Source organism: Carassius carassius, chromosome 9 (assembly GCF_963082965.1).
Source record: "Carassius carassius chromosome 9, fCarCar2.1, whole genome shotgun sequence".
Lineage (NCBI taxonomy): Eukaryota > Metazoa > Chordata > Actinopteri > Cypriniformes > Cyprinidae > Carassius > Carassius carassius.
The window spans coordinates 6753706-6771587 of record NC_081763.1 but is presented as its reverse complement, the minus strand read 5'-3'; the positions used below and the strand labels follow the sequence as shown (position 1 = coordinate 6771587).

Sequence of the window (17882 nt, the reverse complement as noted above, 5' to 3'; positions counted from 1 at the left end):
TTTTAGGGGGAATAAATTGAAAGAACAGACCGCAAGCAGTTTGTAAATCAAGATATATGTGTGTGTGCATCAGAAATACATTTCTGAATCTTGTCCTGTGCATTTGTGAATCTTGAGCGCATTTGTAAATGTTTTTTGCATTTCTGAACTGTGTGTGTATTTCTGCATTTTGTGTGCATTTCTGAATTTTGTATGCATTTGTGAATCTTTTGTGCTTTTTAAATTTTGTGTGTGCATTTGTAAATTTTGTGCGCATTGGTGTATCCTGTGTTTGTATTTATGAATTATGTGTGTGCATGTATGAATCCTGTGTGTGCATATGTGAATGTAGTGTGTGCATTTATCTTTATTGAGACTCTTTTGGCTCCATACAGGCACCCTGAGTACAGTAGGGACAAATATTTAATGGAACTGCAAAGATTGTGTACTGGTGTTTGGTGTTTGACTGATTGTGGTGGCCTGTCTGGGCCAAATTTTTGTCCCAGTCCAGCCCTGCATTAGAAACTTACCTAATTTGCAGTCTTCCATTCAAATTCCGTAAGCCTCTGCAGGAATGTTGCTACCCGGGAGTTGATGGCTGCAACTTTTCTCTGTACAGTTCCACCTGTCTTTCGGCTTTTACTGAATTTTGCAGTGCACTTTGTGCCCTCTTCAGGATTGATCCTGACAAAGAATCTAAAAACAAACACAGGTCTTAAATGTTCATATTAACACATACAGTAGTCATCTTTAAAAGCGGCCCTGTGCATTTATCAATTTGAATGACATGGAGGCAAAGAACCACCCAAAACGAAATGACCCTAAATCATTTAATGCACAGCTAGCCATGGATAATCCCGCTTATACCATGGTCATTTGCCAGCACTGACAACTTAAAACTGTTGTTGCTGTTTGCAGAAAGTTCGCAATATTTGACCGGAAGGGACAAATTGACCCAACAACTAATCAATTAATAAAACATTTTGGTTTCTTATAATTTGGCTTTGGCTGCATTGCATGCCACTTTATTTATATTATTCTGAAATGAACGAAATGACTCGAAAAAGATTCTTTAATTTTGCTGAACGAGACTCAAATATCCGAGTCAGTAAAATGATCCAAACTTCCCACTACTACACAGCGGTGTTTCGTTTATGAATGAATCTGCGTTTTCAAACAAATCTAGTGAGTCAATGACCCATTCAAAAAGACAGTCGCTTGCTTTGTTCCTGAATAAATCTGCCGTTTGAACGAACTGACTGAATGAATCATTCAGTGACAAAGACAGTGACTTGCTGTCCCCTACTGGCAGTTTTAGTTCAATTTTTAAAGTATTTTTTCAGTTATTTAAATCATTTAATATTTCTATATTCAAAACCTTCTATTTAAAACATTATTCTCATAACATATTGTTATCATAAATTTAAATGCATTCATGCCCCTTCTGAGCCTCATTAAAGTCCCAGTGAACAGAAAGTTGCAAACAACTTTTCTCCAGTGTTGTGAAGTATTTCCATGTGAAACGGAATATTAAATAGAGGGCAGGGTTTTACTTTATTTTTTATTTAATTTTTATTAAGGTTAAATAAATAAAAAAATTACCTAAGTGCTCCTAAAAAGAAATGTAAGTGTAAAGCCCTAAGTTATGCATTACAATATGTTAATGCATCTGAACTGATAGTCAAAACATACTTACAAAGCCAAAGATCCTCAGTGCTTGTGGCTCTTAAAAGAGCCTTTGGGCTGTAGTTAGCTCATGATGGCACAGGGAAAAGAGAAAAAGAAGAAACATTATTTTTCATCAATGATTCATGGGTAATGACTATATGAACATGTTAAATCACAGATCTGGGATCACTTACACAATCAGATGACAATCAACACTGAAAAAAGGGAGAAGAAAATCAGTTTTACCAATAATCAGCATAGAATATCTAAAATATTTTGCAATCAATATTTTTCAATTAATCTATTGGTCTGCCTTTACATTGCTTTAAAAGCGTTACTATTTTAACATGTCATATTTCTGTCACGTGGATAGTGAATCGCACGGTGAACCAGACAGTTTGCAGCATTCAATTGGCTGTCGGTCCAATAAACCTCTTACATCGTGTCTAGACTTTGTTGATGAGAGGATTCGCGAGCCTGCATAATTCGGCACTGAATTAAAATGGCGTTATGAGCAGTGAGTAGATTCTGACTAACTTGAACACCTTTGATAGGTCATTGCGTTCAAGAGACCAGACAACTAACGTTATGTCTGTGAATGGCTACATTGATGCTCACCGCTGCAAAATGCGTTGTAAGATTCATTTGCCATTCACCAGAGAGTGAACACAAATAAGCACTAATATACACTGGAGCTGGAGCGCTTGCCAAATCTGTTGCGCCAATACATTATTTCAGTATCAATTGAGTGTGCTCTTGCTTGCGGTGGACTGGGGGAGAGAGACTGCGAGAGAGTGCGTTTGAGAATTCGCGCCAACGTTACTTTAAATAGCCTAACGTCACACACATTTAACGGCATTCATTTAAATGACGAGTAAAATATACCATAACTGGTCTTAAAAAATACGGAAAACCATTGTTTGTGAAAAATACTCGGCGCCGAGTATTGTTAAGTCTAGCTACCTTACCAAGCACTTCCTAGTTTCCTGTTTCCCAGTCTTGTTACTTGCCTTGTTGTCTTGATCCTTGCCGTTTATCTCTCCTCTGATAGTTTGCTGCCTGCCTTGATCTTTTGGCTGTTTTTGGACTTTTCTCTGTTGTCTTGCCATTTGGACTCTGTTTGCCCCTGCCTGGACTATTGCTTGTGTACTCGGATTACCCCTCTTGTCAAGCCCTTTGGATATTGTTCGCCAACTGATGACCCATGCATGCTCTCTGAATACTCTTGTGTCTTGCCCTCAACATACCTGTTTGCCATTATTTGACCCTGCTTGTGTTTGACTGTGTTTCTAAATAAAAGCTTGCACATGGTTCCGCACCCCTCACGTCTTGTCGCCTCCCACGTTACACCGCCCCTTTAATCTAGCAAACCGTGCACAATTTTTGTCACATCATGTTTAGAAAGAGTAAGTCATATCCAAAACAAGTAACCAGCAATGGGAATTGCTTGTGTATAAAAATATAATTGCTTGTCTGAAGTTTAGCCATGGATTATGAAAAGAAGTATTTTTTAAAGTAGCAGCTGTGCAGTAAAGAGTGTCAACTATGTGATAATAAGCTTTGATTTCAAATGCAGAAAAATACCACGACTAGTCTATTACAAATATACTATACTATATAACTTTTTGACTACATTCAAATACTAAATCTATATACTTTTTTTCTGTGAGATAGATGTGAAATTAATGTGCAAAAGAAGACTTAACCTGTATATTAGTAGAATGCTCTTCCTCACTTTAATTTTTAATTTTTTTTTTTTTAATGAAATCCATTCACAGCCATGACCAGCATAAACCAGCAAAGGACCAGCATAAACCAGCATCCCAGCGTCAAAACATACCTAACCAGCATATGTTTTTTTGTTTTGTTTTTTTCAACAGGGAAGTTAAAGAGACACATCTTGCCAACTGTCTCAAATACTACTGGTTTCACGGTAAATGAAATGAGGTTCATTTTTTTCTTAATTTCTTAATTAAAAAATAAATATATAAAAATGTATTGATATGAATTTGTGGTTGAAGTATGATGCAGCTGGCTCGTGTTTGATTTACAGCAATGAAAAGAAAAAAAAACCGCTGCGTACAGAAAGACCTAATTCGACATATTTCAGATCGGATTATCCGAGTAAACTGGTAGAAATCCATCGGATGGCGCTCTTGATGCCTTTAGCTTGCGCACTGGGAGCTGTCCACGGCTCTGAAACTACAGCGGAGCGGTTTAAGCATTCAGACGCTCCCTCTGAAGCAGCTGAACTGCATTCATGTTCATATTTAGCCACAGAGAAAGCAATATCCTCAAAGAAGGTGAACAAATGTTGTTTCACATCAGAGAAAACGCCAGTCGTGCTGCTGAATTGACCCAGTACCGTCGCTCGCTGCGCAGGGAGTTCTGACGCGTTCATTCCCCTCACGAGCGTCACCGATACTTCACTAAAATTTCCGGAGATGGACCTTCGCTGGATTACTTCTGACGCTATTTGGAAACTATTATGAATGGTAGTTTAATTTCACCAACCGAATGACCTGCTGATTTCTTCGCTCGGCAATCTTCGGATGCTTTTCCTCGAGCAACTTCATCAAAGAGCTTTCAGTCAGAATTAAGGCTGATACTCTAAACTCGCATATTAAGAAACACAACAGGAGGAAAATAACTCAAATACATTATGCATTACGCAGTTCGTATGTTGTTAAACATTCGGCGTGAAAAATGATTTCTGTAAATAGCGAGTGTATAACTATGACGAGAAGATGCCTGCTGACGTTCAAGCCGTTCAGGTAAGACTTCATAATCTAAGACTGAATCTAATGTAGTTCACTATTCAGACAAACCTTACATTGGCTCTGCCTGTGGTCACTATGTCCTTACGAAAATGCACCATGAAAACAGTAGGTTTCTCCCAAAATGCCACATTATTTGTTCATGTAAAATCTTATTAAATGAGTGTGCAACAACTTTAAGAATACTACTGTTATTTTTTTTTGTTTCTTTGTATAACACCAGGTAGCTAATATGGCTATTGATAGCAAAATAATAAATACATTCAAATAATAATAAAAAAGGCTAACAGGGTAATTTTTCTGTAAGGAATATTTCGCCAGTGAAAACAAACGTTAGCCAAACGGTTATATCGAAGTTATCTTGTTCTTTTCATCGAACAAAGCTGAAATCTGAAAGCTGTTAAACTTTGTCTCTTCACTTAAAAGTAGGCTATATCTATAAACAAAGAGATTACGGCTTACTGCAAATAACATGGTGTGACTTTATGGAGGTGGTACTATTCTCGGTTGTTGAGGAGTTTTCATTGGAGGTGTCAGGAGACTTTCAGGAAAGGATGTGAGGATGGTGTAAGTCTCGCTGTTGAGCTTTCGCGCTGTTTCTAGCAGTGGCGGGAATCCAGCAGCGCGAGGATGTGGGTCACTCTGTTCTGTAGTAGTCTACCTGAGCTCTGGAACTTAAAAAAGCAATATGCTTGAGCAAGTTAAGATTTGTTAAGTTTACCTGTCTCCTAACTTTGATCTACTGTAATATTCCAGTATTTCTCTTGAGCAAACTAAAGTAGACACAACTAATCACTACTTACACATAAGCATTGTACTGTATATCATTGTCAAGTACAAACAACAGTGCTGTTAACCTACCGCAATATCAAGGCGAGATGTAATACTAATAAAAGACATAGACATTGTACTGCGTACATTCTGTGCTGGCAATCAAACATTTTACCAATTATGCCATTTCCTAATACCACTTTTACCACCATTATTTAAGTTAGGCATTTTAATTCAAAACAGTAAACAAATAGCAAACATTGTATTTCAAAATAGCAAATACAAGCAAATAATATGCAATTTTGTGTCCAGTTACAACCCTCCCTGTCTCGTCTGACAGGAAATTATGTTTATGTTTCATTCATATATAATTTACAAGAGAAAGAGAGAGAGATAGAGTCCAAGTTTACAGAAACTGTGTAAATGTCCTTTAAACCTCAAAGCTTTTGATTACCCATCCAAGGCTCTAACCTGCAGGCTACGTCATAAACTGTATAGGTTACCCGTGACAAACAATGTGGTTTATCCTTTGTTTATGATGTTATGAATTACATATAGCAATAAAAAGCACACTTAATTTTTAGTAGCCTTCTCAAAAGCATAAAGTCAACATGAGTGTTCTTGCACATTTTCATTACTGTTTGAGCTACATGAATAATGCTTTGAATTTTAGCTACTTTTCTCAAATATTTGTAATGCAAATGCCAATTTGTCTTCTTCTTCTTCTTCTTCTTTAAATACTTTAAAGGAGTTGTTGAAAGCTTAAAGGAACAGTTTGCTAAAAAATGAAAATTTGCTGAAAATGTAATCACCTTCAGTCAATCCATCATTTAGATCAGTTTATTTCTTCATGGGAACAGATTTGGAGAAATGTAGCATTATATCATTTGCTCAACTGCAGTGAATGGGTGCCATCAGAATGAGAACCCAAAGAGCTGATAAAAACATCGCAATAATCCACAAGTTATCCACACGACTCCAGTCCATAAGATAATGTCTTTTGAAGTGAAAAGCGGCATGTTTGTAGGAAGCAAATCCATCATTATGGCATTTAGACTTTAATTTGCTTTTGGCCAAAATACAAGACCATAGTCCATAATAATGCTTCCTCCAGTGGAAAACTCCATCCCCTGTTGTTGTCTCACATCAAAACCAACATATTTGTTTTTAATTGTTTTGGACTATTTTGGTTGATTTGTGCATTTTTTCTCCCCTGACTCAGATAAGATGACTTGGTAACACTTTACAACAAGGTTCATTGATTAACATTAGTTAACTACTTTAGCTAATTCTACAGCATTTATTAATCTTATCTAATTTTAATTTCAATATTTTCTAATGCATTATTAAAACCAAAAGTTGTGCTTGTTGACATTAGTTAATGCACTGTGAATTAACATGAACTAACAATGAATGAATATAACTAACATTAACAACTAACAACTAACATTGGGCCCTATTTTAACAATCGCAAGGTGCACTGTCCAAATCCACTTTTGCTTTTTTAACGACGGAAGAATGGTCCGTGCGCCGGGGCTCATTTTTGGAATGGGTTGTCCCTAATGAGTAATGAGCATAACGTTCACTAAACCAATCAGAGTGTCATCTCCCATTCCCTTTAAGAGCGAGATGCGTTATTGGTGGATCACTATTTACATGGCAGAATTTGTTGGCAGAAAAGATGAATGCTTCTTAAGCGAAGAAACCAATCTGCTCGTGTGCAAAGTTAAAGCGCATGAGCAGATCATCCATGGGACAAGCAGGAATCCACCGAAGCTTCCCGAGGTGAAGAAGGCATGGGATGAAGTATAGTTTCATTCATCATTATAAGTAGTAACTGGCTGAATTGCAAATAGGTAGTCTAATTCTAATAAACTATCCATCATTACATTTTTATATCTATGTAGCCTACACAATAATACTATTTTACACTGTAATCCTTTTGTTTTTAATATTTGGCATGTTTGTGTGATGCGCATCCCTTTGTGTAATAAGCAAAGTCAACGCACACTGTGGACCTGCCCAGAGACACATTTTCTACCAACGCGCTCTTTAAATAACAAAAAAATATTGCGCCATTGACTTTAGATCATGTTTGAGTTAGTCTATGGCGCAGTCTATTTCAGCTCCTTAAAATAGCAATGCACCTGAACACACCTCTTTTTTTAGGCCAGCACGCCCATGGGCGCACAAATGAGTGCAAATGCATTTGTTAATTAAATAACGTGGCGCTGGATGGGAAAATGCGAACGGTGCCAGACTTAAACTAGCAAACACACTTGAGCTGTGCCTTGCGTCGCATTGCGACGGGTGTATGATAGGGCCCATTGTCTTGCTGCTCTGCCCCCTCTGTCCAAGCATGGCTGCATGGACAGTAGTGTGGAGTGTTGCCCAGAATATAACCATACCGCCAACACTAACTGTGTGCAATATAATTGTAATAAATATACTTGACGAAATTGAAGTCGTGGTCCTGATTGAAGTATTGTTCATTGTTTGTTCAATGTTAGTTAATACATTAACCTACATTTACTAATGGAACCTTATTGTAAAGTGACTTTTTAACTGGAGAAAGCAATATTATGGATAGAGGACATGCATTTTAGTTTGAAGCAATCATTTCAATTTAAAAATGTCTTGATGGATTTATTTCAAGCAGGCAGCTTTTTTACTCCACAATAATCCAAAAACCAATGGAAAAATCAGGGAGATGCTAACTTCAGGGTTAGCATACAAAACTATGTCACCACCAGCAACACTCTATTAGTCTGATGCAAAAACAACTTTGTTAGGGTGAAAAATGATTGAGTTAATTTAATTCATATCTGTTTGCTCTGTTTGTCACATGGACGTGTGTTATAGAATATTTGTAATACAGAGCATAAGTCGCTTGGGCCACTGGGTTACACAGAGCTTGGCAGACATGCTCACTATGAAATACAAAAGAGCTCTGTGAATCTTTTTCTTCTTAAAAAAAATACATAAAAAGGTTAACAGGTTTGCCAAAACAAGGTGAGCAAACAATGACAAAGCTGTAATGTTCCTTCAAAGGAAAAGTTTCACAAGGACAATATACTTCTAACATTGTACTGCTTCTCATAGTGGTTTCTCATCTTTGTCTGGCTTTTCTTGTTCCACCCCAAATACATTTATACATCCGTTTGTCTCTCTGTTACAGGATATTTGTGGCGGGGATCGGTTTCTTCAGTCTGTGCTTCTTAATGACCTCTCTGGGGGGGCAGTTCTCGGCCAAGCGACTGGCCGATTCCCCTTTCAGCATCCGAACTGAAGGTACATTAATAACTTGCACCACTTTACGTCTACCTGAGCCGAATGTATGCATGTCTAATTCGTCCAGTGGCATTAAGGAAGCGTCAGTTTATGGGATTTTTAATGGGGGTAATGAAGGGTTTTACACTGGCCTTTAACAGGCTTGATTATCCAGGGGTCAGTGTGCTGTGAATAGTATCTCTGTCTGCAGAGAACCCAATAAATCATCAGCCATCACTTTTTATGCATTTGAAAATAGATCATGCCAGAGGCTAGAGATCTCGTTCACTGAAAATCCCAAGAAGAACCTGTCCATGAGAAATATACATCTAAAACATTCTGTCTTCATTTTCTCACTGATCATGCGTGTTCATGAAAGTTTACGAATGGAGGGTGTTTCAAATATAATGAATTTCGCAGAACAGATTCTGTGTGGCCTGGTTTGGATTGTCTTCTCTGTAATGGATGTATGTGATACTGACTTTATTTAAGGGGAAAAAAAGATATCTCAGAAGGCAGCATAATTATGCTGTCTACCTTTTATGAAAGCTTTCATGTTGGGAGCACAGTTATAGTGCTTTAAAATTCTGCCTACTTGGGCTCACTACAGAGGTTTTGGAACAGAGCCAGTATGTTTAATATTAATTTCTTTTCTAGTTTTAAAAAAGCTGTGCCTAACAGGAAATTGTGTACCCAAATGTGGCAAATAGCCATCTTAAGAGCTACACTCGGAGGGTGCTGGAAAATTGGAAAACTGCTTCATAGTGTGTTCAGCAAACCAGAGTAAGAAGCTGAAGATGATGGATTCATGTTCTGTAATGTTGTGGGAGAGGTCGCATGGAGAAAAGAGGACGAAAGAGAGAGAGAGAGAGAAAGAAAGAGGGAGAGAGAGCACGATCTGATTAATTAACCACTCCTAGACTGAAGCCTCGAGAAAGCATCTGACTCTCGCTCATTAAACACTGTCTGCTGATCAGCCAGAGATGGACGTCACTGTGTTTTGGGAGTCCAGCACTGACAGAGATGTGAGGGCTACTTTAAAATTAATTCTAGTCACAAATGACTAATTATGTCAAACTAATTACCTTTGAATTAGTTAATATGTAATTATCGTTCAAATTCAATTTTCACAAGTATTGTAATCTATCTATCTATCTATCTATCTATCTATCTATCTATCTATCTATCTATCTATCTATCCATCCATCCATCCATCCATCCATCTTTTCTTGGGACCTGTGGTACTTTTTAAAAATTTTTTGATTAATATATAGTTTGAAAGAACAGCATTTATTTTAAATAGAAAAAAAACCTTTAATATCACTTTTTATCAATCCTTACTGATTTCTTTCAAAAAATGAACAAAAAATAAATAAAAACAAATAAAAAATGAGTGACCCCAAACTTTAGAATGGTACTTTATAGTGTTTCAAGAGACTATTTTGAATAAATGCTATTCTTTGTGTCCCTGACAACATAACAGAGTTCTGTAATAGAGTTCTCTATAACACTGATCATTGATCTAACCGTAAGATCCAGTTGTACATCTCAATGGGAGCTGTTCTCTTTCGGTTCCTGAGAAAAAACCTGCTGATTCACTGATCATTTTCCACATTCGAGATCCTCCAGCTTTAGCACCACTTACCCTGGCCGTGTTCTATCTTGAGTAATACCTTGCAGCATATGTTCTGGTATTATGCCTTTAATGGATACTAATGGAGATTATAAGAGAGGTTTGTTATTATACATTTCTAATGAAAGCTTGTGTGTGGGTTGATGCAGGGAGCACTTTGTCTTTTAGTTAAGCAGTAAACACAGGATGCCATGCATTAGAGCCAAAACTGGGTTTCAATATCTCACAGCATTCATGGGCCTCGAATATGTCCCTTCACTGGACACATTCTCTCTCACACAGACCTTAGCAGTACTAATCTATTTTAAATACCATTCGATAGAACCAATCTTGCTGAATTGATACTCTAATAAACAGAGAGATTCATAGATTAATTTCAATATTCAACATAAGTAGGCTTTTTTAAGAATTTCTATTAATATCTTCTTCCATTCATATTTAAGTAGCTTGTTCGCTATCTCAATTCTATTCTGAATGTTGCCAACCCTGTTAATTGTGTCTTCTGTGTGTTTCATGTGGTGTTTGCTTGCCAGTGGCACATAAATCTGTGGATTGCAGGGCTTTGACGTAGCACCCTCTAGGAAGGGCTTTAGATTTCAATTGGAATCGTCCCTGTTTTCCATCAAACTCTGGCAGATATCTGCACTGCTCTAAGATAAAAACCAGTGCTTCTGTTTCCTTTAGACAGTCAATGCAGGGTTCAAAGACTGTGGCCTTTGACAGTTGAGGCACACAGGCACAAGCAAGAGACGAAAACACAGATTCTATTAAAGGCATGTATTTTCTTCCATATAGGAGAGGGTTTTATTTTTATTTAATTTTTTTTGGTTGTCTCATATATACTGTATAGTGGGGTCAAAATGTCTAGTCTCAGATCCTAGATTTTAGTTTTTCATCTAGAACAAAAAGAGACGTGTTTTAAAAATGAAAAGACAGACAAGTCGTGATGTAAAATGAATTAGAAACAAAGTTCTGCACTATTTCTGGATCGAAATGACAAATCAAATGACTGCAGCAAAAGCAATCAAATTTGTTGCATAACATTAGTATTTTTATTTAAAAACAAATAGAAGAAATTGACAGTGAAATGCACTACATTTCGAAAGAATATAGATCCTGATGCCACCCCTCATAGCACAGGATGTGCCCTAGTTTCAACGGCATCCATGTTTCTCTCATGCACTGTTGTGTATTTATAATGCTAAATGACGGTCTAATGGGAACAGGAGCTGTGTTCTCTCACACACACTCCCAAGGAGTCTGCTGTTGGGTTCTTGGGGTGAAATAAACACTGTAAATATTTCCTTCAGCACATTTTTGAAGATGTCTCGGTAATTAAAACACAAATGCACTGCAGATTAGATCAAACACGAAAGTCATTAAAGTCAACATGAAGTGCGCTTCACAACCCATTTTATTTCTGCAATCGGAAGCATTTCCGAGTGAAACAGGATATTCAATGAGGAAGAAAAATAGTAATGCTGGTCTTGATTTTCTCCACTGGGAGTTGATTGGGTCTTGAGAGGTATTTCTTACTAGAAAGGAGACAGGTGGTTGGAGATGCCTCTCTTAGGCATCTATGACCAAACTCAAGCTCACAGTTCAAGACTGCTTCTGAAGAACGACTTGTGAGTGTATGTAAATGAGTCATTGAAATCAGTGTAAACCGGTAGCTTTCCTGGAATTATTGCCACCTTGTTTTTTTTTTTTTTTTTTTTTTTTTTTTGTAAACAAGATCAATTTAGATTTCAAATTGATTTTAAAAAACGTGTGTGTTCATACAGCTTTGTATGCCTTCAAGCCACCTCATGCTAAATACTGTACCTTAGACAGATGTGGGCACACATTGCATTTGGAGCTAGTGATTTTGGAGCTGTGAGTTTTACCTGCTGCTTTACAGAAGCCCTCGGGTCATCTTACAGCTAGTGAATCATCAGAAAACTGATGTGGTTTCATGGCAAAATCTCTTGTCTTCTATCACATACTCCCTCATCTTCTGTCAGACAAAGTCATGCAAAAGAGCTCCAGAATTAAAAAAAAAAAAAAAAAAAAAACATAGATAGAATAATTAAATATAGTCAGCGCTTGAAATTTTCAGAAGGGTGAAAAAAATTATTCTTCTTGTTTGCATATATACATTATAAGGACAAACATACTGTGACACATCTTTTAAGTACTGAATTCAGGTGTTTCAATTATGGAGCCAAAAGAGTCTCAATAAAGATAAATGCACACACTACATTCACATATGCACACACAGGATTCATACATGCACACACATGATTCATAAATACAAACACAGGATACACAAATGCGCACAAAATTTACAAATGCACACACAAAATTTAAAAAGCACAGAAGATTCACAAATGCATACAAAATTCAGAAATGCACACAAAATTCAGAAATACACACACAATTTAGAAATGCAAACAACATTTACAAATGCACTCAAGATTCACAAATGCACAGGACAAGATTCAGAAATGTATTTCTGATGCACACACACATATATCTTGATTTACAAACTGCTTGCGGTCTGTGAACTTCACTGCATCCCCCACGTGGAGTTCGTTCTTGTGATTGGCTAAAAGAAGGGAGATATCTGATTGGTTTCAGATCATTCCCTGTTTAAAAAAAGGCATTTGTGTGTCGAGCCAAGTCAGGGGAGTCTCAAAATTCACACACAAATACTGTGAAGTTCACAGACTGCAAACAGTTTGTAAATCAAGATATATGTGTGTGTGCATCAGAAATACATTTCTGAATCTTGTCCTGTACATTTGTGAATCTTGAGTGCATTTGTAAATGTTGTTTGCATTTCTGGATTGTGTGTGTATTTCTGAATTTTGTGTGCATTTCTGTATTTTGTATGCATTTCTGAATCTTCTGTGCTTTTTAAATTTTGTGTGTGCATTTGTAAATTTTGTGCGCATTGGTGTATCCTGTGTTTGTATTTATGAATCATGTGTGTGCATGTATGAATCCTGTGTGTGCATATGTGAATGTAGTGTGTGCATTTATCTTTATTGAGACTCTTTCGGCTCCATATTCAATCAAACACACTGCCAAAGATGTATAAAATCAAGCTATGCAGTCTGCATTTAAAAAGAAGAAGAAAAAGAAGGTAGTTCAAAAGAAGAGCTCAGTGAAATCAAGCATGGCACTGTGATAGGATGTTACCTTTACAATAAGTCAGTTCATGAAATCTGATGAGTTGAATAGGAAGGGTTTGAAGCTGTGTCCTGTTGCTGCGCCTCTACAAACATGGACATAAACTTGTTCTAAGGAACTAAACTACATTTTATTTTTATGAGAAAATATGTCTTTTGCATTCCAGTTACAATCATGTGGACAATGTGACAAATGTCAAACGACAAAGCACTGTTGGTTGCACAGAAGGATCTTGCATTCATCTGAGTGGGAGGTGGATGAGCTGACCGAATCATTCTGGATCAGCGCTTTTCCAGTCCTTGTTTTGGATTGGCCCAGCACTGCATGTATTGGTTGTCATCATTATCTGACACACTTGAATCCACTTAGCAGTTAGCATTAGTGGAGAAATCAACTGAGCAGATATTTGTTATTATTTATTTTACATGTATATATAGCAGGCCCAAAAATTCTTATGGCTTTGAATAGTTAAGAGCTGTTCAAGATTGTTAAATACAGTGTGAAAAAAAGTGAGCAGATTCCTCTTGGGACCTCTCATGGCTACAAAATTGATGGGCTCTATGATAGTCTGATATACTGTTGCATGAATTCAACCTTCGGTCAGACTGTGCTGGTAATTCTCAGTTATCTGGGTGTATTTTTAGCTCAGAGAGACAAGCTGATTTCTTGGTCCAACTCCATTAAAATCCTGAAAATCCATTAGGCCTCACAAAAATGTGGTTTGACCAAGATAAGACATAAAATGACTCGGCTCTGACAGGAAGCAAACATATTAATGATGATTTGATGTGCTCTTGACAGGCAATTCGTTTATACACCCTTTCCAGTGACATTCTGACTTAGTTCACAGTGGGTGTAAGGGCTGGCTGTACTTATTTTATTTTCATTTTTTTTATTATTATTATTTGGTGGTCATCTTAATGCCAGTGGAGCAAATATTGCACTTATGCTTTGTTACATGCACACACAATGTAGTCAATATTTTGTAATTACTAATTGTTTTTTTTATATATATATATATATATATATATATAATAATAATTTAAAATATCTGAAAGATTCCTACAGAGAACAATTACGGAACAAAGGGGGCATAGTAAAAATGACTGATGCCCTTACTCAATTCATATGACATTCATTGCCAGTAGCCTACAGGCCTTTGCTGCACTTTGTAGAGAGATTTAGAAATTAATTTATGTAGGCCATTACTGATGCCTTGTGTGTTGTAGATTACAGTTACAGTAAGTCTTGGGACTAGTTGCATAAGCACAGGCACTTTGTTAAGACTGTTTCATAAGATTTGGTCTCACCAACCAGTAGTTAGTTACTAGTTAGTCACCTTTTAAATTCAAATTAGGCATTTTAATGTAACTGAATTGCTATCTATCTATCTATCTATCTATCTATCTATCTATCTATCTATCTATCTATCTATCTATCTATCTATCTATCTATCTATCTATCTATCTATCTATCTATCAATTATATTTATTAAGGTTTTTATTAAAGATAGTAGGAAGAGTAATGGTGATGAATTGAACATTTTTCATTGATTCAGTGACTGACTCATTATATTTGGAAGAACAATAAGCATTTTGGTCAATGCATTCAAAAGATTCAGCGAAATATAACTGAGGATCAACCAGAAATATGAATATTTAGTAAAAAAAAAGACAATTTCAGAAGATACGTATGAAAATACTCATACAAAATAAATAACTGAGCAGTGGAAGTATTAATTAGGCTGTTTCGCAAAAAAGAGAGTGCTGTGTAACTGTTCTAGGTCAATGTGTGGTGTGTCAACAAAGAAATTAATACTGAAGTCAAACCATATAAAATCCGGTTTTAAATGATTTGTATTATTATTTTTTTGTGTTTGTGTAATGACATTAAGAGAGGAGCCAGAAAACAAGCAATAAATGCATATATATATATATATATATATATATATATATATATATATATATATATATATATATTAGTGGTGGGCATAGATTAATCTAGATTAATCTCACTGTAATCTTGGAATTAATCTAGATTAAAATGGCTCAATTGAATTCTGCCGAAGGCATTCAGATTATGTGTGCTACCCAAATAAAATAATGACTAAAAGTAACGTTAAGTCTTTGAGAACGGGTTTCTGAAGACAGGTGGTGCATTAGACCAGGGGCTCATCTCCTGTTTCCAAAATGCATCACAAACTGCTTGAGAAAGCTGTAAACGAATTCCACATTGCACAAGGTGCAAACAACCTTACGCCTGTTTCACACATAATCCGTCTGCAGTGCGTATGCGTTGCTTTTTTTTGCATTCCTGGAGCGTTGCGTCTGCAGCAGTGCAGCGATCGTTCACGTACCGAATAGCGTACAGCAAACGCGTCCTATGTGAAAGCACAATGAGTATGAGTCCGTGCTGCTTCTGCACCACATACGTAACGCACACGGACTGCATACACACTGCAGACGGATTATGTTTGAGACATGCATGCTTCTTGTTGAGGTTTCCATTGGGAAGCTTCTGTAAAACAAATAAAAAATTCCCTGAAGCAAACCCGGTGACATCTTAGCTGCATCCATGTTAGCACGTCATGTTTGATGTGGTAATTTCACAGTAGGCATACACAAAGGTTTAAAGACTCATTCTCGCCCCCTACAGATTCGGCTAGGTATACATCCGCGCTAAAATATCAAGATGAAAGTCATCATAGCTCGCGTAGTATAGACCCAGCTCTCAACCCAAGTCTGAGAATAGATTAACGGCGATATTTTTTTTATCGCCCGATAAGAGTCTCACGTTAACGCAGCATGTTAATGCTGATAATGGCCCACCACTAATATATATATATATATATATATACTTGATAAGATTGTCACAGCTTTTTAATGTGAATTTCAGGAAAATAAATTTTTAGCTTTAACTTTTCAGTTACTATTCATGAGAGTTCACAATAGCAAGTCATCATCTTTTTGGACAATTGGCTGATCGAGTTTACAAAACTAGTCTGAATGATTTATTCACAAAATTGACTCGTTTTTGAGTTCAGCTCAGTGACTCACATTAACAGCTGACAGCTGTTAACAACATTAGCATACAAAGGTTTCATTACAACTTGGAATATAGTGCACAAGTTATATGGAATACAAACATGCTGCTTTTGCGTCCTTTTTTAATCTTCAGCATCTCAGTCCAAAATTGATAATTCTACAAAATTTCCTAAAATCATAAGTTCAGAAACATGAACTAATCATTTAAAGCCAAACTAACACCTGTGATGCCAGGAGTGCATCAGCGATAACCAAAATGTTGCCTAGCTGCGCTAGGTCACTAGCTTCTGAAACAAAGCTTTTGTTTCCTACAGCTGAAAGAGATAGCGGGATGGTGGCACATTGAGAGCCACTCACGTTCTTCTGGATGACAGTGGTCATTGTTTAAAGCCGTAAGAGCAGTGGAGTGTGTGATGAAGAGCCAGAAGTCATTTCCTCTCTCACTCGGATTCAGCGCTAATATTCCTAATCGTTCCACAGCTCTTTTCCCTTTTCTGTCACATGCTTTCTAATCCCTCCCTCAAGCCTATTTACTCTGATTTCATATCCCTGAGTGAGTACTAATTGAAGCGTGCACACACACACACACACACACACACTTGTGTAAGATGATTGAATCCTGCTCTTATCCCTGAACTGTTGTGAGACATGGATGAGACTAGAGATGAAACGGTCTGAAAATTTCTTATCACAATTATGGTGATCAAAATTATCACAGTTATCAGTATTTTCAAGGTCTTGTTAAAATGTGCTGGAACTTAAAAAAAAAAAAACGGACATAAATTGTTTCACCAAGTTTCATATTTAAAATCAACAAACATCAAATAAAATTTTTTTTAGCAATAAAACAATACCATTACCAATGATGTCTGGATTTTAAATGAAAACTTGACTGAAAACTGTTTATCTATCGTCTACGAAAATGTTCAAAAAAGCTTTGAAAAAGTTTCATAAATGGTAAACCTCACATTTCAGCCTTTAAATAAAGAAAAGGGTTAAGTCAAAATGATAATTGATTAATAAATGATCATATTTATTTTACTGCTCCATAAGTAATTCTAGATAGCTTATCCCAATTGTTTAAATGTGTAGGATCCACACAAGCTTGTTTTTCATCAACTGCTCAAAATTCACAGTAGGGCATGCATATTCAGTCAATTTCCTGGGCAGACAAAAATTGCACAGAGGCTGAATGTAAATGTAACTCTTTGTAAATCCACTCTCTGACACTAGTTGGCGCTTGTGGAACAGCAAAATTAGAGCCGCAACCACTCTTAGAGCTGTTACTGTAACTTTAATAATAATAAAAATATGAAACGGTAATACTAACCATGTTGAATTTCATCATGATTTATCATCAAACCTGTAATCTTTTCATCCCTAGATGAGACGCAATAAAGGTCTGCACTATTAGATTGTGAGTGTGGAGCAGGTGAAAAACAAGAGATGAATATTGATATTTATTTATAAAATTCTCTCATCATAGATGTCTGAAAGCAAGGGATTCAATTTTCAAGAAAAAAATTGAGAATTCATTATTTCTTTAATCTGTCCTGCATGTACCTT

The 17882-nt window shown here is 36.5% G+C and overlaps 1 protein-coding gene across 1 annotated transcript in view; it reads left to right on the top strand.

The window, feature by feature from the left end:
* Positions 1–3830: 3830 nt before the first annotated feature.
* The window catches only part of LOC132148810 (alpha-1,6-mannosylglycoprotein 6-beta-N-acetylglucosaminyltransferase B-like), a 118534-nt gene continuing 104482 nt past the window's right edge, over positions 3831–17882 (top strand). Inside the window, exons 1-2 of the mRNA XM_059557528.1 lie at positions 3831–4421; positions 8374–8486. Coding sequence (XP_059413511.1) covers positions 4354–4421; positions 8374–8486 — 181 coding nt within the window. The 5' untranslated portion in view covers positions 3831–4353. The remainder of the gene's footprint in view (positions 4422–8373; positions 8487–17882) is intronic.